This window comes from Taeniopygia guttata, chromosome 3, assembly GCF_048771995.1.
Source record: "Taeniopygia guttata chromosome 3, bTaeGut7.mat, whole genome shotgun sequence".
NCBI lineage: Eukaryota > Metazoa > Chordata > Aves > Passeriformes > Estrildidae > Taeniopygia > Taeniopygia guttata.
In genome coordinates, this window is record NC_133027.1 from 87,872,880 (window position 1) to 87,891,727 (window position 18,848).

An 18,848-nucleotide genomic window follows, 5' to 3' on the forward strand; every position below is an offset into this window, starting at 1 on the left:
GGTCTGCATAGTTTAGAAAAAGTTAAAAAACCAATTCCATGAGCCCTATTTTCAGCCAAATAAGATAACTTGAATGTTATGACATACAAGTGCAATAATTTCAGTAATTTCCTAAGTAAATGAAAAAGTTACTATTATCTAATACCATGTCAAACAAAATAATATTTTAAAGGTGTGTTCTAATCATGTTATGAATATCATTTCCAAAGTAAAAGTGCAAACATTTCTAGATATGTTTATGTTTTTGTTATAAGATCATGAAAGCCAAAGTATATAATTTTACTATTTTAATATTTAGATAATTAATATAGAATAGAGCTTTAGCTTTCAATTTATTTTTTTTTCTAATTCTGAGATGATTACACATATTTTTTTACTTATTCCAGTTGCCTGCAGAATACAAAAATAAAAGCCAATGTATGCAAAATGCATTGCTCAAATTAACATGCATTAAAAATCTGGTTGTTTCTCAACTTGTCTGATATTTTTGCAAGAGAGAGCAGCATGTGGATAATGTGTCCCACATCAGTCATCTCTATTAATCTTTTGCTTTCAGAAATACAAATCTGATCAGAAAATACAGACAGCTGTAATTCCAGCTGAGCTGCAAGTGTATTAGTACTGCAGAGTGTAATATAGATAATTTAAATCAGAAAACTTAGGTACTACTGGCATGGAACTCTCCTCAGTTTTATTCTTCCTTCTATGGCAAATCTGGGAATTCCTCCAATGCACCATTACCTAAATTAATTCTGCTTCCCATTTGATCTGTTTGCCTATATTGGAAGCACAACAAAAGATCTGAATCCCCAAATCAGCTCAGAAGCTGGTTTGCAGTACAAAATTCTAATAACAATACGCTGTTGTGTGTCCCACAGATCCTGGGCAGCTGGATCTTGAGTTAGCTGAATTTATTGTTCTAATCCTACATTTTAATTTGCATTTAAAATATTATGATTGTGGAAACTACTCTGGGGAAAACGGCATTTTGATTTATTTCACTTTAGTAGTTGTAGCAGAGACAGGGGATGTGTGATGCACTTGGCATGTTGGTATTAACTCCTGGTGTTTGGACTCTCTAGAGTAAGATTTTTCTATTGTAGAAGTCTAAGAAGTAATTTGATTTTATAGTCCTGATGAATTACAGCTTCTCATCTGAAAGCATTGCTCATATTCACATGAGTCTGAAAGAATACATAGCTAGAGCTTGCACAGCCTCTGTGAGATTCCAGAAGGCAAAGGAATATTTTACTTTGGCTTGTGAAATCATTATTAATGTTTACATTTGAAGCTGCTTCTTTCGTTTACTTCATTAGACAGTGGATTGATGGAATAATAAAATGGACTTTCTAACTCCTCAGGCAGCCTGCTTTTGTATGTCACTCCAGACTGGGCTGAACTTTACTTTCTAAGTAACTAATAAAGTCATTCCCTTCTTTTCTCCTTAGTTTAATATATTTTTAAAAATAAAAGCAGATAAAATAGTTACAAAACATGGCAGGACAAGAATTAGAGGAAATCTTCAACATCACAGGAAAATACAAAGTGTAAAAAGGAATTAAGAGTGGAACAATTACAACATTTTTAATTGACTATGTAAATTTGATTTGAAAATTAGGATCCTAGAACTATTGTTTTACACATAAAAATAATCAATGAACCAAGAAACAAAACAAAACAAAACAAACCCAAACAAAAAAACCCCAACCTTTTTCCTGATTATAATTTCTATATACAATTAACTTCTAAAAATGACCAAGGTAATTTCTGCCTTTCACTAGATACAGCTGTAGTGTCTTTTATTCACAGACTTTTGGGGTTTTACACAAAGGGTAATGTTGTATCACGGTCAGCTCCTCTCGCCGCGATACCCCGAGCGGTGGCGTGCTGGGCGGCGAGAGGGAAGAGAACAGGCGGTCACTCCCCCTGCGAAGCTCTGCAGTCCCAGTTGTCGGCGCAGGGACAGACGGAGGCGACATGGGACTTGGGGGTGAACAGGATGGTTTTATTCAGCGAGCCCCAAGACCCTCCAGGGAGGGCGAACAAAGGTTTTATACAGGAACTCAAGAGGAGGGGTATAGGAACATCAACCAATGAGGGTAGGGCTGGGGAGGAGTCTGAGGAGGGACTAACATATCACAAACCTATCAGGGGAAACAGGGGAGTGGCGTAACACAAAGTAACCAATAGGGTGTTGAGCCTCACCAAACAGACGGAATTCTCTGGAAGCAGGGGAGGAGGCTAGGAGGAGTGATAGGGAATGTTCTGGGGAAAGGGAGGACTGACAACTTTGAAAGGAGGGGGTTAGGGAAGAGCTTGGGAAGACTGACAACTGGGGAAGGGAGGAGTTTGGGTGGGGGGGGTTGAACATACACAGAACAAATATCAAATTAAAGAAAAACACACCACAACATCTCCCCCTTTCTTTTTACAAAAGGAAGGAGAGTTCTGATGTTTAAACAAATTAATACAGCATACAAATTATATTAACTTCATACACAAAATATAACAAAATCATATAGTGGCATCACAAATTACTGAAAGGACATAAATTGAAAAACATCAGAAAAGTATAAATTAATTATAATTACAATAAAACAACTTAATATAAAATGTATAAAATTGTCATAAACAAATTCTGAATCAGCGGGATTCATAACTTGATCCCATTTAAAACTTGATCTGTTGCGGCACCAACGATGTCAGGATTCTTTTGCAGAGTTGTATCTGCAAGCAGCAATGTGGGTTCTTCAATTCAATTAATTGTTTATGATGTGGGCATAGTACCATAAGTATAAACTAAATGGGATGATCTTTTCTTTTTCTATAAGGTATAACTCAATAAACAATTATTTCAATAATCAAAAGTAATAAGAAAAATTTTCAGTGAAATAAAAGGGAACATTGGGAAGGGTACACACAAGGGAATGGATAGGGGAATCAGACAATCACTTAATCAGTCATTGTCATGATTATTAAGGGGAATCGGTAAGGGATGGACCAGGGCACCGCCATCTTAGGGGGAAGACAAAATGGCGGGTTCCCAGTCCGGGTTTCTGGCTCCACCTTCCCCCAGAGAAGATCCCTCCCAAAGGGGGAGTGATCTCCTAAGAAGGAGGGTCCTCTGACGGGAAGATCCCTCCCGATCCTACCCCCCAGAGGAGGAGCCAGAAGAAGGACCAGGAAATTCCCACCCCGCCTCCCAACAACAGGGTCTGGCCTCATGCAGGGACAGTGCAGTGCTGTTGAGGAAGGGGAGGGGTTGGCGGGAAACTAGGGAACAAAAAATAAGGATTTTCAGGATGGGGCTATACTTTTCTGGGGTAGTATGGGGACTGGAAAAACCCCAAGGAGTTGGGCCCAAACTCCTCAGGTGGGGGGATCTGGAACTCTGTGGAGAGCCGGGGAGACGGTAGCAACCCCGCGCTATGTCACGGGTTGCTCCCCTCAGAGTGCCAGTTTCAGGGGAAAGGGGAGAGGGAAGAGGGTTAGGAAGAGGGATGGGAAGCTTCACAGAAGCTGAGGGGAAATCCATGGGAGAGGGGCCCGATGCAGCTGGATATTGACGAGGTGCGTGGATGGAAAGGGTCTTTGTCAAGATTTTAATCAACTCTCCCATAGTAAAAGTGTCGCCTCTTAGATGTCTGTCCCATTTGTGTCTTTCCTACCCCCTCCGCCCTCATGGGATTGGGGGAGAGTATAGAAAAGACAACTCTCAGAGGAGAAGAAGGAGCCGTCAAATGTGGGTCCCCCACCCGTGCCCTAAGGCTAAAAAAACCCAAGGGGAAAGCCCACCCACCCACCAGGGAAAGCCCTGCTTAGACCCACTTACCCTCTGGGCACGGGCAGTGAAGTCTCTATCATCCTCCTCTGGTCCTGATGGTTTGATGGAATGCTCGATCAACTGGGGACATTGTTCCTCTCGGTTTGGCCCTTGCAGAGGCCTGGGTGTTCCCGGAACCTGAAAACAGGCTCAGCCATTCCCGGCTACACCCAAGGCTCGTCCCCAAAGCCTTGGGCTTGGCCACTATCAGCCTCTGGTGATCTTCCTTCGAGTGCCATCCCCCGACACGCTGTTCTTTGGGCTCAGTCCATCGAGCCGCTGCCAAACCGTCTTCTTTGTCCTGGGGTAGGTCTACCCCCTTAATTCCCCTGCAGCACAGTTGCCCCCACGCCCTAAGGCAAAATGGGGACTTGCCCCTGCAGCATGGCTGCTCCAGGCAGGGGTAGAGAGTACGGCGGCGAGGACAAAGAGGGTCCTGGAGCCTAAATCTTCTTGTTGCTCGGCGCTTGGCTCCTCTTAGCGTGGCAGAGCTTCTTCGGCCACCGGTGTTCCTCTTCCCTCCTTCTTCTGTGAGGCGGGCGCCCCCACGAATTTGCCCATTTGTTTTACAAGACGAAGGAGGGAACCGTCATCTGCCACCATTTGTTGTATCGCAGCGAGAGGAGCTGACCACTATACAACAGGGTAACAATTTCCTGCTATTTTAGTAAATTCTGTAAACATAAACTCAGCAATACTTGTATGTGCTGAATGAAGGAAGGTGTGTCTTGATGGGGATTTTTCTAAGACATGCAAGTTGAGAGTATTTGGGTGTATTTTCACAAGTGGAGCAAAATACACACCATCCTTCAGTGTGAGCAGCTGAATTTTGGACACATTTCAAATATTTGCATGCAGTGCCATGAGCCAAGCTTCCATTAAAAGTGTGTCCTTTGCTTATTTGTGACTAATAAGGATTTTCTTTCAGTATAAAGCTTCAAAATGATCTTCTTTTCTGTGAAAAATGCCAATCACTTGGATTTTAAAATTTTAAAAGTTTAATAATAATAAAATGGTTATAAAAATAGAAATACAATTAGAAAATTGTAAAGTTTAGAGTTAGGACAATCACAAGACAATAAAAGGCAAAGTATTACAGACATCTGGATGCTCTTGGACACTAAGTCATGAAAAGCATACCTTATGAACAAAGGAATAACCTTAAAAGCAATAGCTTGTTGCATATTCATATATCCTTCATGGTTATGCATACATTCTATTTAAAACAAGAACTCTGTCTGTTGTATGTCAACTGTTTCCTTTAATCCCCAAGGCGTCTTCGAGTCTGAGCAAGGCTGAAGAAATTAGCTTCTTCTGATAAGAAAACCATAAATTTCTTTTCTTTGGAAGATTTAGGTGTTCCTCAAACCCCTAAATATAGTTTTAGGTTGGAACCTAAAACTATATTTAACACACTACTTAAGAGAATTAATACAGCATAACTTTCTAACATTACACATAAAATATTCATTCTAATATTTGCAAAAAGTCAATCATAAAATATGCATTTTTCACACTTTATCTAGACATTTAGAAACCTCCACTCAGCCAAGCAAACACCTCAGACCCATGAGATGTTTAGTATAACATCCTTGTCTTAGACATCAGAGATTCCACTTGGAAAAAGACCTTGGCTGGAGAATGAATTTTGTAGTATCAAATTTACGTGGACTTGAGTCTTTACTTTTGTTCTGACAAAAAGCAGTTTTGTCCTGTGGAATTTTCTGTTGTCTGCCACCTGTTAAGCACAGATTGTCCTCAGGTGAGCATTTCACCTGAATTTAATCAGCAGGATTTGGGAGTAACAGAAGTAACCCGAGCAATAAAAGTCCCTGCACCTGGGCTTGCGGGGCCCTCATTTGTAACAAACCGGGGTCAGCTGGAATGGGGAGGGAGCAGGAGGTTATGTAAAGGGTTCATTTGTTAAACTGCCCTTTCCAAAGCTCCTCTGGATCCCTGGTGAGTGCTTCTTTTACTTATTTAGACTTTTTAAAACAACCAAAAACCAAACTAATAAAGCCTGTGAACGGAGAGAAGGCTAAAAGGGAAGCAGTGAGAAATTCTAAGCATTAAATTCTGAGTGTGGTGTTTTGGTGTTTTCCTGTTTGTCTTTCTGGGTTTTATGTCCAGAGTATTGGTATGCTATTGGTGAATCATTTGTTGGTTTTGCCATGGTGCTGCTTAACTCTGTCATCAGCAGGACAGCAGAGTATGGTGAAATCAAGGTATTGGTTTTAATCTTTAATTGTTCTGTGTGTTGGCTCTAAAGCAATTGTACTTAGCTACTTTTTGTTTATTAATAGGCTATAGCTGGGTAAGGTCTTGCAGCTAGAATAGGCTCTGGGAAACCATGTAAATTCTGTTACCTGAGAAGTTTAACAGAGGTTTAATTTAATCTGTCTCACACAAAAGAGACATTTGATACTTAGACTCTTCAGGCCGTGTCATACAATGTAAAGCAAGGTAACAAAAGTCACACTTATTTTAGTAAGTGCCCTTCTCAAAAAGAAAAAAAAAAAAAACCAAACCCAAAACCAAACCAAACTGTTTTGTGGATAATTGTAGAGAAACCTTCCTTGTCTGAATTGTTAGAAAAAAGGAAAATGGATTTATAATAAGTACTTGTTGTAAACAAGTGTTTGATTTTTTTAGGAGAAGTGTTTGTATTTGTGTTCTGTATAATTAAGTGGTGCAGCAAAATTTCAGAAGCCTGGCAAGAGTTTTCATAGAACTGATATCTCATGACTTTGCTGCTGATCCATTGTGACTGGAAGTTGAGAGAACAAACCCATTCTGATGTTACAAATGGTTCCTATGTGCTCTGTAGTGGTTTCTGTCCCAGTTGATGTTTGTTATTCACTTCAGCATGGCCAAACAGGGAGCAGGATTTCCACATAAGAACTTTCTATTTCTTTCCTGTTTCTGCTGATTTTCAACCTCTAAAATAGAAAGATATTTTCCCTGAGAAGAGTTGTTGGTCTTGGGTTTGCATTCCTGTGAGATAACGAGAAAAAAAAGCATTCTCTTAGTAGCACTGAAAACTCCCCCTATCCTGAGGGGTTTAAAAATGAACATATTTTACCAGCCACATCTAATATTGTCACATTTGTCATTCCTGTAGACATTCAGTATACAAAGAATGATCTGTTTCTGACCTGTAAAATGGAGCTCAGTGTGTGTTGGTTTGATATAGTATGGAATCAAACTCTTCCTCTTCTCTTCTTCTTGCTATTAAAGTGCCTACATTTTAAATGCTGTAGGGCAAGAGAGCCATGAGAAGAAGGCTCAAATGGGATACAGCTGTGTGTTTGTTGCCCTTGAAGAAGGAACATTTTCCCTAGGCTTAAAGTCCCTATTTCTGATAATCAGGTGAGGACAAACTTATGCAAACAGTGTGAATCTCAGTGTGATTTTTTTTTTTGTAACAACAGCCTGGGAGTTTTGTTAGACTGCACAGTTTGTCCAAGATGTGACTATACCTCTGGATTTTCAAGAGGATGAGATGAAATCTCTTAAACTAAAAATGAAAGTGGGAGTGATCCAGGCAAGTTGTGACAATGGCTGCATTTTTTCCCTTGTTCTCTGCAGTATTTCCCATTTCTTCTTGGCTGTTCTCTGGGCTTTTTGGTTATTTTTATCATGTCTTCTATATTCATTTTGCAGCTCCCCCATGATTCCTCTTTTTGTCAGCTCTGTCTTTTGTCTGTCCTGTTTCCAACATTTTCTTCCCATTTTCCCTCTCTTCTTTTTTAGCTGCAAATGTTTTGATTCAGACTGTGATCTGCATAGCTATACCCATATTCAGTGCTGACTGTTGGCTATACAAAAAGCAGAATAGATCGAGGAAATGCCAAAGCAGTTGTGCCTGAGTCAGCCTCTGGAGGGAACGGGAGAATCCCCCCCCACCGCCCACTGGGACTACCTCCTGCTGTACTGCCAAGCACGGGGCGGGGGGGTGTGGGGTGTGCATCTGCACCTATCACCCTGCTGTGGGCAGTTGATTAATTAGTGCATGTGAGCAATTAATTAGTGCTCGGATTTGCTGTTCAACTGACCACCAGTTGTAGAGCTGTCAGCTTAATCTTTGCCTGAATGATCTTCATATCTTTGCCTTTGTGGGAAAGGCACAGCTATATTCAGGCCATTTTCAGTTGTTTCAGCCCTGGAGTGTGATGAAATGGGAAAAATACAGGGTTTGATTGCCAGCAGCTGTACATGGTTTGTGTGTCCCCTTTGGGTTGCATTTTGTTCTGGCGTTTCCACAGTCAGGCTGGAATAAGGTGAACACAGGAAATAAAGGAAGCTCCAACATGTGACTGATTTCTTCACTTCCAGGCTTTATCTGATATGTGAATTTTATATTTTCGATCACAGTGTTGAGACTGGCCTTCAAATTCCTTATACCAGATGAACACAAGAATTTTGCTGGTTCCTGTTGAGCAGTACTGGATTTACAGCAGTGTTTCATTAGTTTTCCATGTTTTGAGAAATCACTGATAGCATTTAAGTTGCTGTTTTTATCTCAGCAGAATAGACCAATATCTACCTGCTGGTTTATTGTGTATTTTGTTACAGAATGTGTTACATTGTCTATAAAGTAGCATAGGCATAGAATAGGGAAAAATACAATGCTGAACTAAGTACAGTTCTTGCTCTTTCCCAACCCTCTTTTTAGTCTCCAATTCTAGCAGATTTTTCTTTACAACTGATAGTTTCAGGTCCATTTTACTGATTGCATCAAATCACAATGCTTATATTGAGAAGGGTGCCATGTATATCTGTTTTGGGTATTATTTGCAACTGCTTTGGCCATCAAAACACGTGTTTGGTTTAGCATCATGAATGCAAATATCACTAGACTCAAATGGGAACTATAAGCATGCATGGGAAAACTGGAATATGGTGGTGGAATTTCAGAGTTACACAGCAGCATCTCTGTGGGATAGTGTGGATCATAAAAAATACTGGGTATTTTCCCTGATCAGTTTTTACTTAAAACCCACAATTCATGAGGGCATCAACAGTTGATGTTGCTTAGTTTTCAGTGTTATAATGTGGGCTTTGGATAAAATCTCCTAGAATTGCTTTTCATTGGGAGAAGCTCAAGAGTTGCAAAATATCCATGAAAATATCCAAGGAAATAAATCATTAGAGAACTTCTGCCATGTGTGAGGTGGAGCCTTAGTGCTGCAGGACTGTGCTGTGGTGCTGTTCCCTTTTCATCTTGTAATCTGCCCAGTATTTCTTTGTACAGATGCATATGAGTGTAAATCAGAGCTGGTCTTAATTAAAGTGCAGAGTGCTTTTGCTCAAAGCATTTTAAGAGGTTTTGGGTGGGATTTTTGGGGTTTTTTTGGGTTTTTTTGCATCTTTTACCTTCTGTTATTGGAGAAATTTTAATAATGAGTTCAAAATCTATGTACTTTTTAAATCTGGCCTGACTCTGATCCCTCTGTAGCTCCAAGGTGCTATGGCAAATTCCATGTTCTGCCATCCTCAGGCCTTTTGGACCTGATCTGTTAGGAGTTCTGATAAGCCTTGGGGAGCTGAACAAACCTTATTGACACAAGGTAGAATAACTCCATGGGCTTAAATAACAAACACTGGCACAAGGAGCAGGTCAGCAGGGCTTTTCCAAGGATAAAGAGTGGCAGGAATGGTTATAACTTTGTGGGCTTCTGTCACTGTTTTACTTCAGGTGAGTTCTGGAAAATAGTCAGAAATAAAATCCCTGTCAAGATGCCCCTCGGATTCCCTGGGCACTCTAAGTGTGCTCAAGCTGAACAGCAGCTGTTAATGTGTGTGTTTCCAGGACTTTTATTAGATCTGAGCTGCACATCCACTTCATAAATTATTCAGTTTGGGCTCGGTTTGTGGCCCAGCCCAATACAGTGATTCCAGTCATTCTGAAGTCTGCTCTGACTTCATTTGGTCTGGGGGTGTTTTCTTCCTCAGAGGAGCAGATGGGAGCTGTCTGGGACAGGCCACCATAATTGTGGCTCAGAGGCAGCCTGGCTTCTTGGAAGTAGGAAGCTGATGCAGGGTGATTAGTAAATGCTAGAACCTGTGTCTGTATCACTCTTCTTCCTACACAGGGAACATGGAGGAGAAAATCAGAAGTGGAACAGATAGTAAGAGCTTAGACCTAAAAAATGCCTAAATTATTTTTTAAAAGCCCATCATTCTGTACACATATTCTGTTCTCTGATATATATAAACAAGATATTGCCATGTAGCAATCAAGCCAGTAAATTAAAATGTTGCCATTGCAGTATTTTTATCAGCATTTATGTTTTTATTTTGTCAGGATAAATATGCTCTGTACTTGAGTTGTTTGCAAGAATCATGTGGCAATATTTAGTATATTTAAAAGTATCATTAGAGCTATATGTTCAGATGTGTAAAAAAAGTAATTCACTTGTATGAGTGTGTGTATCAACTGTATTATACATGCTAATATGTGCACACAGACGAGTCTATGTGTCTCAGGACTAACAGATCTGTTCTCTCTGTTCTCCCATTTATTCCACATGCCTGCAGTGCCCTCCCAAAGCCTCCCTCACCTGTCCTATGGTACAGGCCAAATAAAATTGGTTATTGTGGTGTGTGATCTGCCTGCCAGCTCTGCGGGTCTCGGGCTTGTGCTGGAGGGGGCAAAGGTTGGGAGCTGTGATTGTGCATGAGCAGCAATCTCCTGTGTTATTAAGAGCTGGATTTTCCTCGAAATATGGTTGTGGTGTTGGTGTTTGCTTCAGAACTCATTTGGGGGAAGATTAGATGGAGAATTAGCCTGTCAGATTCCAGCAGTTTTCTACTCAATGTTCCCTCCATTTTTACAGATCTGGAGGGGTCTGTGCAGGTTGTTTTGCTGTTGCCTTGTTCCTCTTCCCTTTTTCTGGCTCCTTCTCTGATACTCCCTTGCTCCTGAAGCCCCTGCATTTTCTTCCATTTAACTGCTGGTTTTTGTTCCATTATTCCTTTCAATGGGGCTTGATGATGTTTTGTGTTGTGTTCAGAAACAGGGATCAGACTGCACCCTGCCATATTTTGCTGCTAAAATAGCTATGTCTGTACAGTGCATTCCCTTTTGACCCCACAGCTGAGGAAAGAAACTCATTTTGCTCTGTGAAATGGGGAATTGCTGAGTGAGTTTTTGTGTTCTTTGCTGCCATGTGAGGACAGCTCTGTCCTTAGCACTGTATGAGCAGTAAAATGCAGAAGCTCCCTAGTGTTCCAGTGTGCTGCTGGCCTGCCAGGAGCCTGGAGGTGTCCTGCCAGGAGCAGGAGGGGGCAACAAAGGAGAAAATACCTGCTGGCACATTGTGGCTATTTTGGGACTGGCTTGGAGCTTCTTGGAAATATTGTTTCTTCAGAGATATTGCTACAGAGAAAGAAAAATTGTTATTGTCTAATATGTCCATTGTTCAAGTGTAGCAGAGCCAGTGCCCTGAGTACTTCATGAGTTTGACCTAAATTCTGAAGAAAGACCTGCTGTGTTCTCTGTTCTGCTAAACTGTGGGGTTTGTAGCTGGTTTTTAACAAGAAACATCAACTCTTTCTTTGTGAAAAGAGACTTCCTGAAGAGAGGTGATAGAATACAAACAGTATCTGCCTCTTCCCAAGTCTCTATTAACATGATCTAGCACTGTTGGAGAAAACTGCAGAATTCTGTAAAGGCTTGTCTGAACAGGAAATGTTATTCCAATTTTAAAACTGGATGGATTTGAAGTAGAGATTAGTTGATCAGTGTCTAACTATCTAGAGTTATTTTAGATTAGCAAATTTGCACATTGCTTTAAATTGCAAAACATCCCAGCACTGAGGATGAACTATATTGTCAGGAGCTGGTAACAGTACACTTGAGACAGCGATTTCAAGCACTCTGCAGGGATTTCATTCAGAACTGCAGGTGTTTCCTTTTCAAATAGCAGTTTCTATTTTGTCAGGTGGGATATTCTGAAAACCAGATTTCGTTTCTGTCAACTGTAAACCTTTGATGGAATGATTATAGAAAGATTCAAATTAATATGGCATTTGAAATAGAAAATATAAATTATGCACCAAAACTACAAAAGCAAATTTTCAGGTTTTCGCTGCTGCAGTGAAAAAGTATTTTGCCTATCTGATAAATAGGATAGTGCAGTGATAGATTTAGAAGACCCAGAGTAGTGAGATTTAAACCTCTGTCTCTCATCTGATACCCCCATTTCAAGGTCTTCCTCAATTCTGCATGCCTTTATTAAAGATAACACATGTGCTTGCTTTTTGCAGCATCAGGGAGCAATTATCTAATGCAAGTTAACTGCTGTGAGCCAGAATGCATTTTTACTTTTATTACTTTAGACTTCTTGATGTATTTCAGTATTTGGAGCCATAGAAAGCTCTGGTTTTGAAGGGGCCTCCAGAGATCATCCAATCCAACTTTCTCTTGAGAGCGCAGCCTTAGATGTGGTTATCTGGGGTCCTGTCAAGCCAATTAAGTCCTGAACTCTTTCCAGTGAGGGGAATTCTACCACTTCTCTAGGAAACTATTCTAGATCTTTAGTTTTTCTATTCAGGATGTTTTCCTTGTATCCAGACAATGTTTCCCACTAAGAAGCTCATGAGTCTTGCCTTTGCCCTCTCCCTGTGCATCCATGTGAAAAGAGCACCTGTGTCTTCCCTGTAACTCCTTTTGAGGCTTGAGCCACATCTAAACTTTTCTACTTAGTTCTATCTTGGAACTTCAGATCCCTACTCTGTTTACAAGCGTATGGAACCTGTTACAGAAAAACAATATAGACAGAAATACAATATAGACAAGAAAAAAATACTTTTAGTCCATTGGATTTCTAAAGTGTTATTTAAAAAAATAAACTTGGAGTGGGATATTATTGCAACAGAAATTGTGGAGGGTAGTATGAGTTTCCCATCTGGCAAGTCCCCCGACCAGATGGATCCACTAATGACTTTTATAGAGCATTTCATCAGACCCTGTTGAAACACATGTCTGGCATCTTTAATTATCCTGAATTAACACAGTTCCAGCCTTGGATGCTTAGATTCAGGTTTGTTGATTTTTGAAGGGAAGGAAATGAGCCCTGAAAGATCTTCCTAGTAGACCTTTTTATTAATGAGGTATAATATTAAAATATTACCTGTGCTTTTTTGGTTCATCCTGCATGGATTGTTTGTGTAGAAGTGCCTTTGGAGGCACTTGGGTTAAAGTGATGTTTTGCAGCTACATCAGAGTGCTTTGGAATTTACCCAAGTGCATTTAGCCAGGAGTCCCATGGCTTTCTTTGCCTTTCCTGTAAGGAAGGGAATGGGCACTACCAAAGCAGTTCATCTCTGCCTCTCTCCATGTGTGTGCAGCCAGTCCTGTTGCTGCTCCCACAGAAGGAAGTTCTTGTTGCATGGGAAGTGGCTGCCAGGGCCAGTGGGTGGCACTTACAGCAACTGCTGCTGCTTTGATCCCTTGTTTGCATCCCAGCTCCTTAGCAAGGACTTCGTGTCCTTTTCCCTCAAACCTAGAAAACAGAGATAAATTTTCTTGGGACATTTTTCCTGCTCACCCTACTTGCATCTTGTTCTCCCTGTAGAAGGAATAGGAATTAATCCTGTAATAATGTGTTTTCTATACTACAAATTGCTATTGTTTGAATGCCTTGTCTCTTCTAATTGTATTTCCATATAATATAATGTAACAGTATTTCAGTGTTTTCCAGTGGTGCAAATATTGATGTGGTTTCATTGCAAGTGGTCTAGTTATGGGATGTTTGCTTAGAAAATGCACCTTTGCAGTTCAAAACACAGCCAATCAAGTTGATACCCATTTAAGGAGGCAGGGAAGAGCATGGAAATCTTACACCCTGAAGACAGCACATGACCTCTGTAACAGAGAATTTTTTTACAGTTGAACACACATCAAACATATGTCATATGCAGGTAACAAACAGTCACCAAGAATTCTTGAAATTTGACTTCATTTCCTTCCTCTAACCCACTGCGCTGTCTGCCAAAAATAAGCCCTTGGTTATCTAACAGCCAGACAGAACGTGGGCAGGGGGAGTACATTGAAAAGGCTCATAGCAGGAGATGAATGTCCTCAGCAGGGCTGGGAAATCAGACTGCTAATTTAGGTGCCAAAATTTGATATTATTCCCTAATTTTAGTTCTCCCACTGGCTGACTTCATGCATCAGAAAGGATAAAAGAAATACCAGAGACATTCAGTATAGACATGTTGATGTTTAGGAAATGTGTTGATGCTCTTAACCCAAGAGGAGGCTCTGGTGTATGAGAACTGCTCTGTGCTAAATGGTGGCACATGTAATTAAGTTCTGCTCTAGCAGTGAGGGAGATTAGCCCAATTAATCTTTTCCTTCTGGTTCTTGAATACAAGTATTCTAACTTAATTACAATATGTGGTGCCACCTTTTATTGCCTGTATAGGTGTAGAACTGAGGTGAATTAGCTGACACACAATATAATGTACAACTCTAGCCTGGGGAGGAATGGAGGAATGGGCAGGGGAGATAAAACAGTTAAATTGTGCTACAGTTGTTCTTTTTCCATAAAATGCATATGTTTACAAAACTTTCTTAATCTTTTTGATTAACTTTTCATAATAATTAGTTTTATCTGTTCCTGGGATAGCAGAAGTAGTCAGCTCCCCTCAGCCACCTGGTGAGTGCCAGTTTATTAATAGGATGTTTTCTCTTTCCATGCGTAGCTCACATATTCAGCCATTGTTCAAATTTGTTTCCTGGGTAACTGTATAAAACTGTCTTTGTATTCATACGACTTTACAGAGAGGTTTTATTCTTATTTTAATATCTGAAGTGTTGTGAACAGACATATGTGGTTTGTTTCTGGTGAAACAATTTACTTCTATGTCTCTTCTGAGATTGCTATGTTTAAACATTTGGAAATGAGAGGATTTCTTGTGTGTATTTCTCATAGTGAACAATATCATTATTCAGCCACTGGTCCATATTTCAGAATATTTGAGCTGATGTGCAAAAGAGGATAATTAGTAGAAAATCATCCATTACAAACCTGTGAAAGATCCAAGTCTGTGTTCAATCAGCATGTCAATCAAAAGTATTTAAAAATTCTCCGATTATGCTTTTCCTTTTTATAGTTAAAATATTATTACATGATAAATTGTATTCTGCACTCACCATGTCAGTCTCAGCAAAACATTTTAAGTAAATACTGGAATCTACCGAGTTTTGAAGACGGCTGCTGTGATCATTCCAAAAGTGTGTTATAACGTGAAGTGTGTTGTTTGCAGCCTTGCAGTTCATCCGGATAAAATGTTGGTAGCCACAGGGCAGGTTGGGAAGGATCCCTACATTTGCATCTGGGATTCCTACCGTGTCCAGACCGTGTCTCTCCTGAAGGATGCGCACACGCACGGAGTCGCCTGCCTGGCCTTCGACTCGGACGGCCAGGTCAGTACAGCTCCTCCTCTGGGCTCTGAACTCAGCTGTATTTCTGGTTCACTGAGAGATGCACCTTAAATGTTTGGTGTTTCAGCAGCTACAGGTCTGCAGTGTTGGAGCTCCTGTTACAATTGAATTGTGATTGCTGTTCAAGGCTTGGTTTGTATCATAATTGTAATTGCAGTAAGAGGACTGCAAATGCAGCTCTTGCGCAGGAGGTGCTTTTGGGATGAAATCACAGCCTGACATCTGAGTGGAGGCATCTGATGTTGGACAGGTATTCAGAGCAGAAATGCCCCTCTGTGGCATAACTGCAATGGCTTCACCATGTACTTGTCACCTGCTGTCCAAAGGAATCAGTTCCTGGCAAAGCTCTCAGAACTCTGCAGCTTTTCTGGCAGAAGAACTGTGCTAATCTCACTGCTGGGAGAGTCTCCTTGGCTGGGGTGCACATGCAATTTAATTGAATAATGGCATTAGGACACACAGTGTGGCTTTCTACAGTGTGATTAATTGAAATGATATCTTGTAAAAAAATTTAGAATAAAACTAAAAGGTGGGCTGTTTCCAGCTAAACACAATGATTTTTTTTCTCTCTGACAGTGTTAAAAGCTTTAGGCAAATAGACCTAAAATTCATTTATACCTGAGAAATATTTTGCAGAGCTTTATAAATAAATATATGACTATGGAATTTTTGTCATTATTGATGACAATTGATGAGTTTCCTGATGTAATACTTACTAAAGTATTTTTAGGAATGCTTAGATTAGCTGATACCAAAAACCTCAGACAAAAAACCCTCAGATCAATAGAACAAAATTCTAATGGTGTATTTTTTTTTTAGGATATTGTTCATTCAAAAATAAATGCTTTAAATTTTTTCCCCTCATGTTTAACTTCATAAGACTGGTGGTTAAATTTTTTTTTTTAAGCTATTTCAGTGCCTCATGGGAGTAAAGACTTACGAGCCTGGGGGATATTTGAGGTGGAGGCCTTCGTGAAGGCCCTGATAAGTGCTTGCTGTAATTAAAACTCAAACTCACTGCCAGGTTGACCTTGCAGAGCTGTGACAATTCCCTTTCTGGAAATGCTTGAGAAATTGCAGTTTATTCTGGAAATAAAAATTTGCATTGAACACTTTTATATCTGGAGAACGACCACTGCTGGAGAACATGAATATGGATAATGCATCTTGGCCTTTTGCTGCTCTTCCTGGCTTTGCAGGAGAGGCTGCTGTGCTGAGCCAGAATTAAAGGGCATGGGAAGAAGTCTGTGAGTATTTGGAGCTCAGAGCTGCTGGCAGCTCTGGTTTGTTTAGTCAGCATTCCCAAGGGAGCTGATGTCTGTCACAGGGCAAAACACACTGCTTGCACCTTCCAGTGCAAAGCTTTCCTTCTTTTATATCCAAAGGCTGTTAAAAGCCAGGGAAGGTCTGCATTTCAGCCCCCAAGCACAAATAAATGCAACAATCAGGAATGGTACAGATACAATAAGAACTGTATTCTTTTCACTACTAGTTCTGCCAGCTGTCTGCTTCCTAAGTAGAAGTAAGCAGAGGCAAAGCCCAGGTGACTCTGCTGCATTCCCAGAGTGAATCTCCATGGATTCCACTTGTCTCCTTGTGTTCCTGTGCAAGTGCTGCTCTATGTGCGGGCATCTTGAACAGGGCCGCCTCACCTCACTTTGAGCCAAGTTAATTCACTTTTGTTGAACCAGAAGCTCTGGGATATTGGTTCCTTTTGGATCAGTTAGTGGGGAAATATTCCTTCTGGCCAGACTAGAGGTGACCCTGCACAGAGACAGCGCAATTGTTCCTGCAGTGCTTCCCTGGCCCCATGTTCTACAGGGTGGAGAATGCAGATCGGTGTGCACAGGATTTGTTATAGTTTCTATTAAATGGAGATCATCAATACACAGGAGAGAGCTTGAATGCTTCCTTTGTTTTTATGTACCTTCAATACAGTTTTTGGAGACAGAGTCGGAGTGAATTTCCTATTTTGTGTTACCTGTATTTAATACAGTCCTGATGGGAGCTGAATTTCTTGCAGAAGTGTTGCTATTTAAAAATACATATTTTAGTTTGGGCTTTTTCTTTCTGAGCAAGACCTGCCATTTGGCAGGAGGCAAACAGCACTTTGCTCAAATGTTTAATGAGGAGCTGTCGAGCTGTCGTTTTACCCGTAATTAAAAATGTCTTCTCTTCAATCAGGAGTTAACTAGAGTTTCTCTTCAAAAGTACCAACATCCTCCCTTCACAGAATTACCTACAAAGCAGATGCCCCATACTGAACTATTTTATCAATACCCCACAGTTCAATTTATGCTCTGAGTTATTTCAGATTAACCCTTTTTTATGTGCTTTCTAAAAATATTTTTTAATGGAGTGGGAAGGGCACGGCCATAATACATACACACCTAATGAAAAAAATTTAAAATGCAGCACTAGACTTCTTTAGCCAAATCTTTCAAATCTATGTAGATTTTAAAATAATGGTTTAATTATGTGCCTAAACTACTTGGCAGATATTTTCTTCTGGTAGTTCTGGGAATTCTCTGAATAATTCTATTCATATATTCCTTTCTGTCATATTCCCTTCCAGAAGGAGAACTAAAAGTGTGTTTCAACCAAAAGGAAATTCAGCATTTATCACTTTTCTGCTGGCAGGAGATCTTCCTCAGCAGGCCAAGGTTAAAAGAAAATGTAAAGTACTTCTTAGTTTCCCGTAGTGCTTTCCCTGCTGATACCAAAGTCAGCTAAGGAATAAACTTTCTCACACAATTTGAAGTTTTAGAAAGCAGCCATTCCTTATTCTAGCACTGGATGCAGTTGGAGGAGTGTTTGTTTTTTTTTTCCTCCAATCAAAAGTGTGTTGTGAAACTTTACAACAGGTCATTTATTCCCTCCAGATCAGACTTATTACAATATATTTCCCAGCTAATACATAAACACCACTTTCCCTAGAACTTATTTCTGTGCCTCTGCCCCTTACTGGAACTCCTTTTGTGGTCCTAGAGGGTTGTCTAAAGGGATCTGTGGTGGTTGTTCTCACAGAGCCTGCAATATTTTAATGAACTTGCCTTGAACTTCTCAGGGCATGCACTGGTGCTTCTTGTTACAGAACTGCCACAGACCCCCCTCAGGTTCCTCATTATCTGTTTATCCACTAGTTTCAGCTACCTTTAATATCCTATGTGTCTTCTATATTTTATCTAATTTGCTGGTTAGTAGCTATGCTCTATTTTGCAGTGTCAAGGGAACTGAACATTTCTATTCTCTGTGTTGTCTGTCAACCCTGTTCTTGAGACTGTGTCTCTTTTAGACAAGTCTCAATACTTCATTATCCAGTACAAAGTTTTACAAGTGTAACATTGAATTAAATTGCTTTCTAAAATCAAGGTAGTATATAATTGCAGATTGTCCTGCACTCCTGGAATAAGTTCTCTTGGCCCTAACTCTTCCACATGGTTGTTGCCAAAGTACCCTGAGAGGAGATGTAGGGCTTGGAGACAAGAACCTTTAGGAAGGCATTGTCTGCACACATGAAACAGGTGCCATTCCCAGTACTGAGGTCTGATTTCCAATTTCCCACTGTCA

At 40.4% G+C, this 18,848-nt stretch overlaps 1 protein-coding gene across 4 annotated transcripts in view; it reads left to right on the forward strand.

Annotated features, from left to right (window-relative positions):
* EML6 (EMAP like 6) overlaps positions 1-18,848 on the forward strand; it is a 94,179-nt gene that overhangs the window by 15,339 nt on the left and 59,992 nt on the right. For all 4 annotated transcript variants that reach the window (XM_041715330.2, XM_072927370.1, XM_072927369.1 and 1 more), the window contains exon 2: positions 15,101-15,260. In XM_041715330.2, coding sequence (XP_041571264.2) covers positions 15,101-15,260 — 160 coding nt within the window. The remainder of the gene's footprint in view (positions 1-15,100; positions 15,261-18,848) is intronic.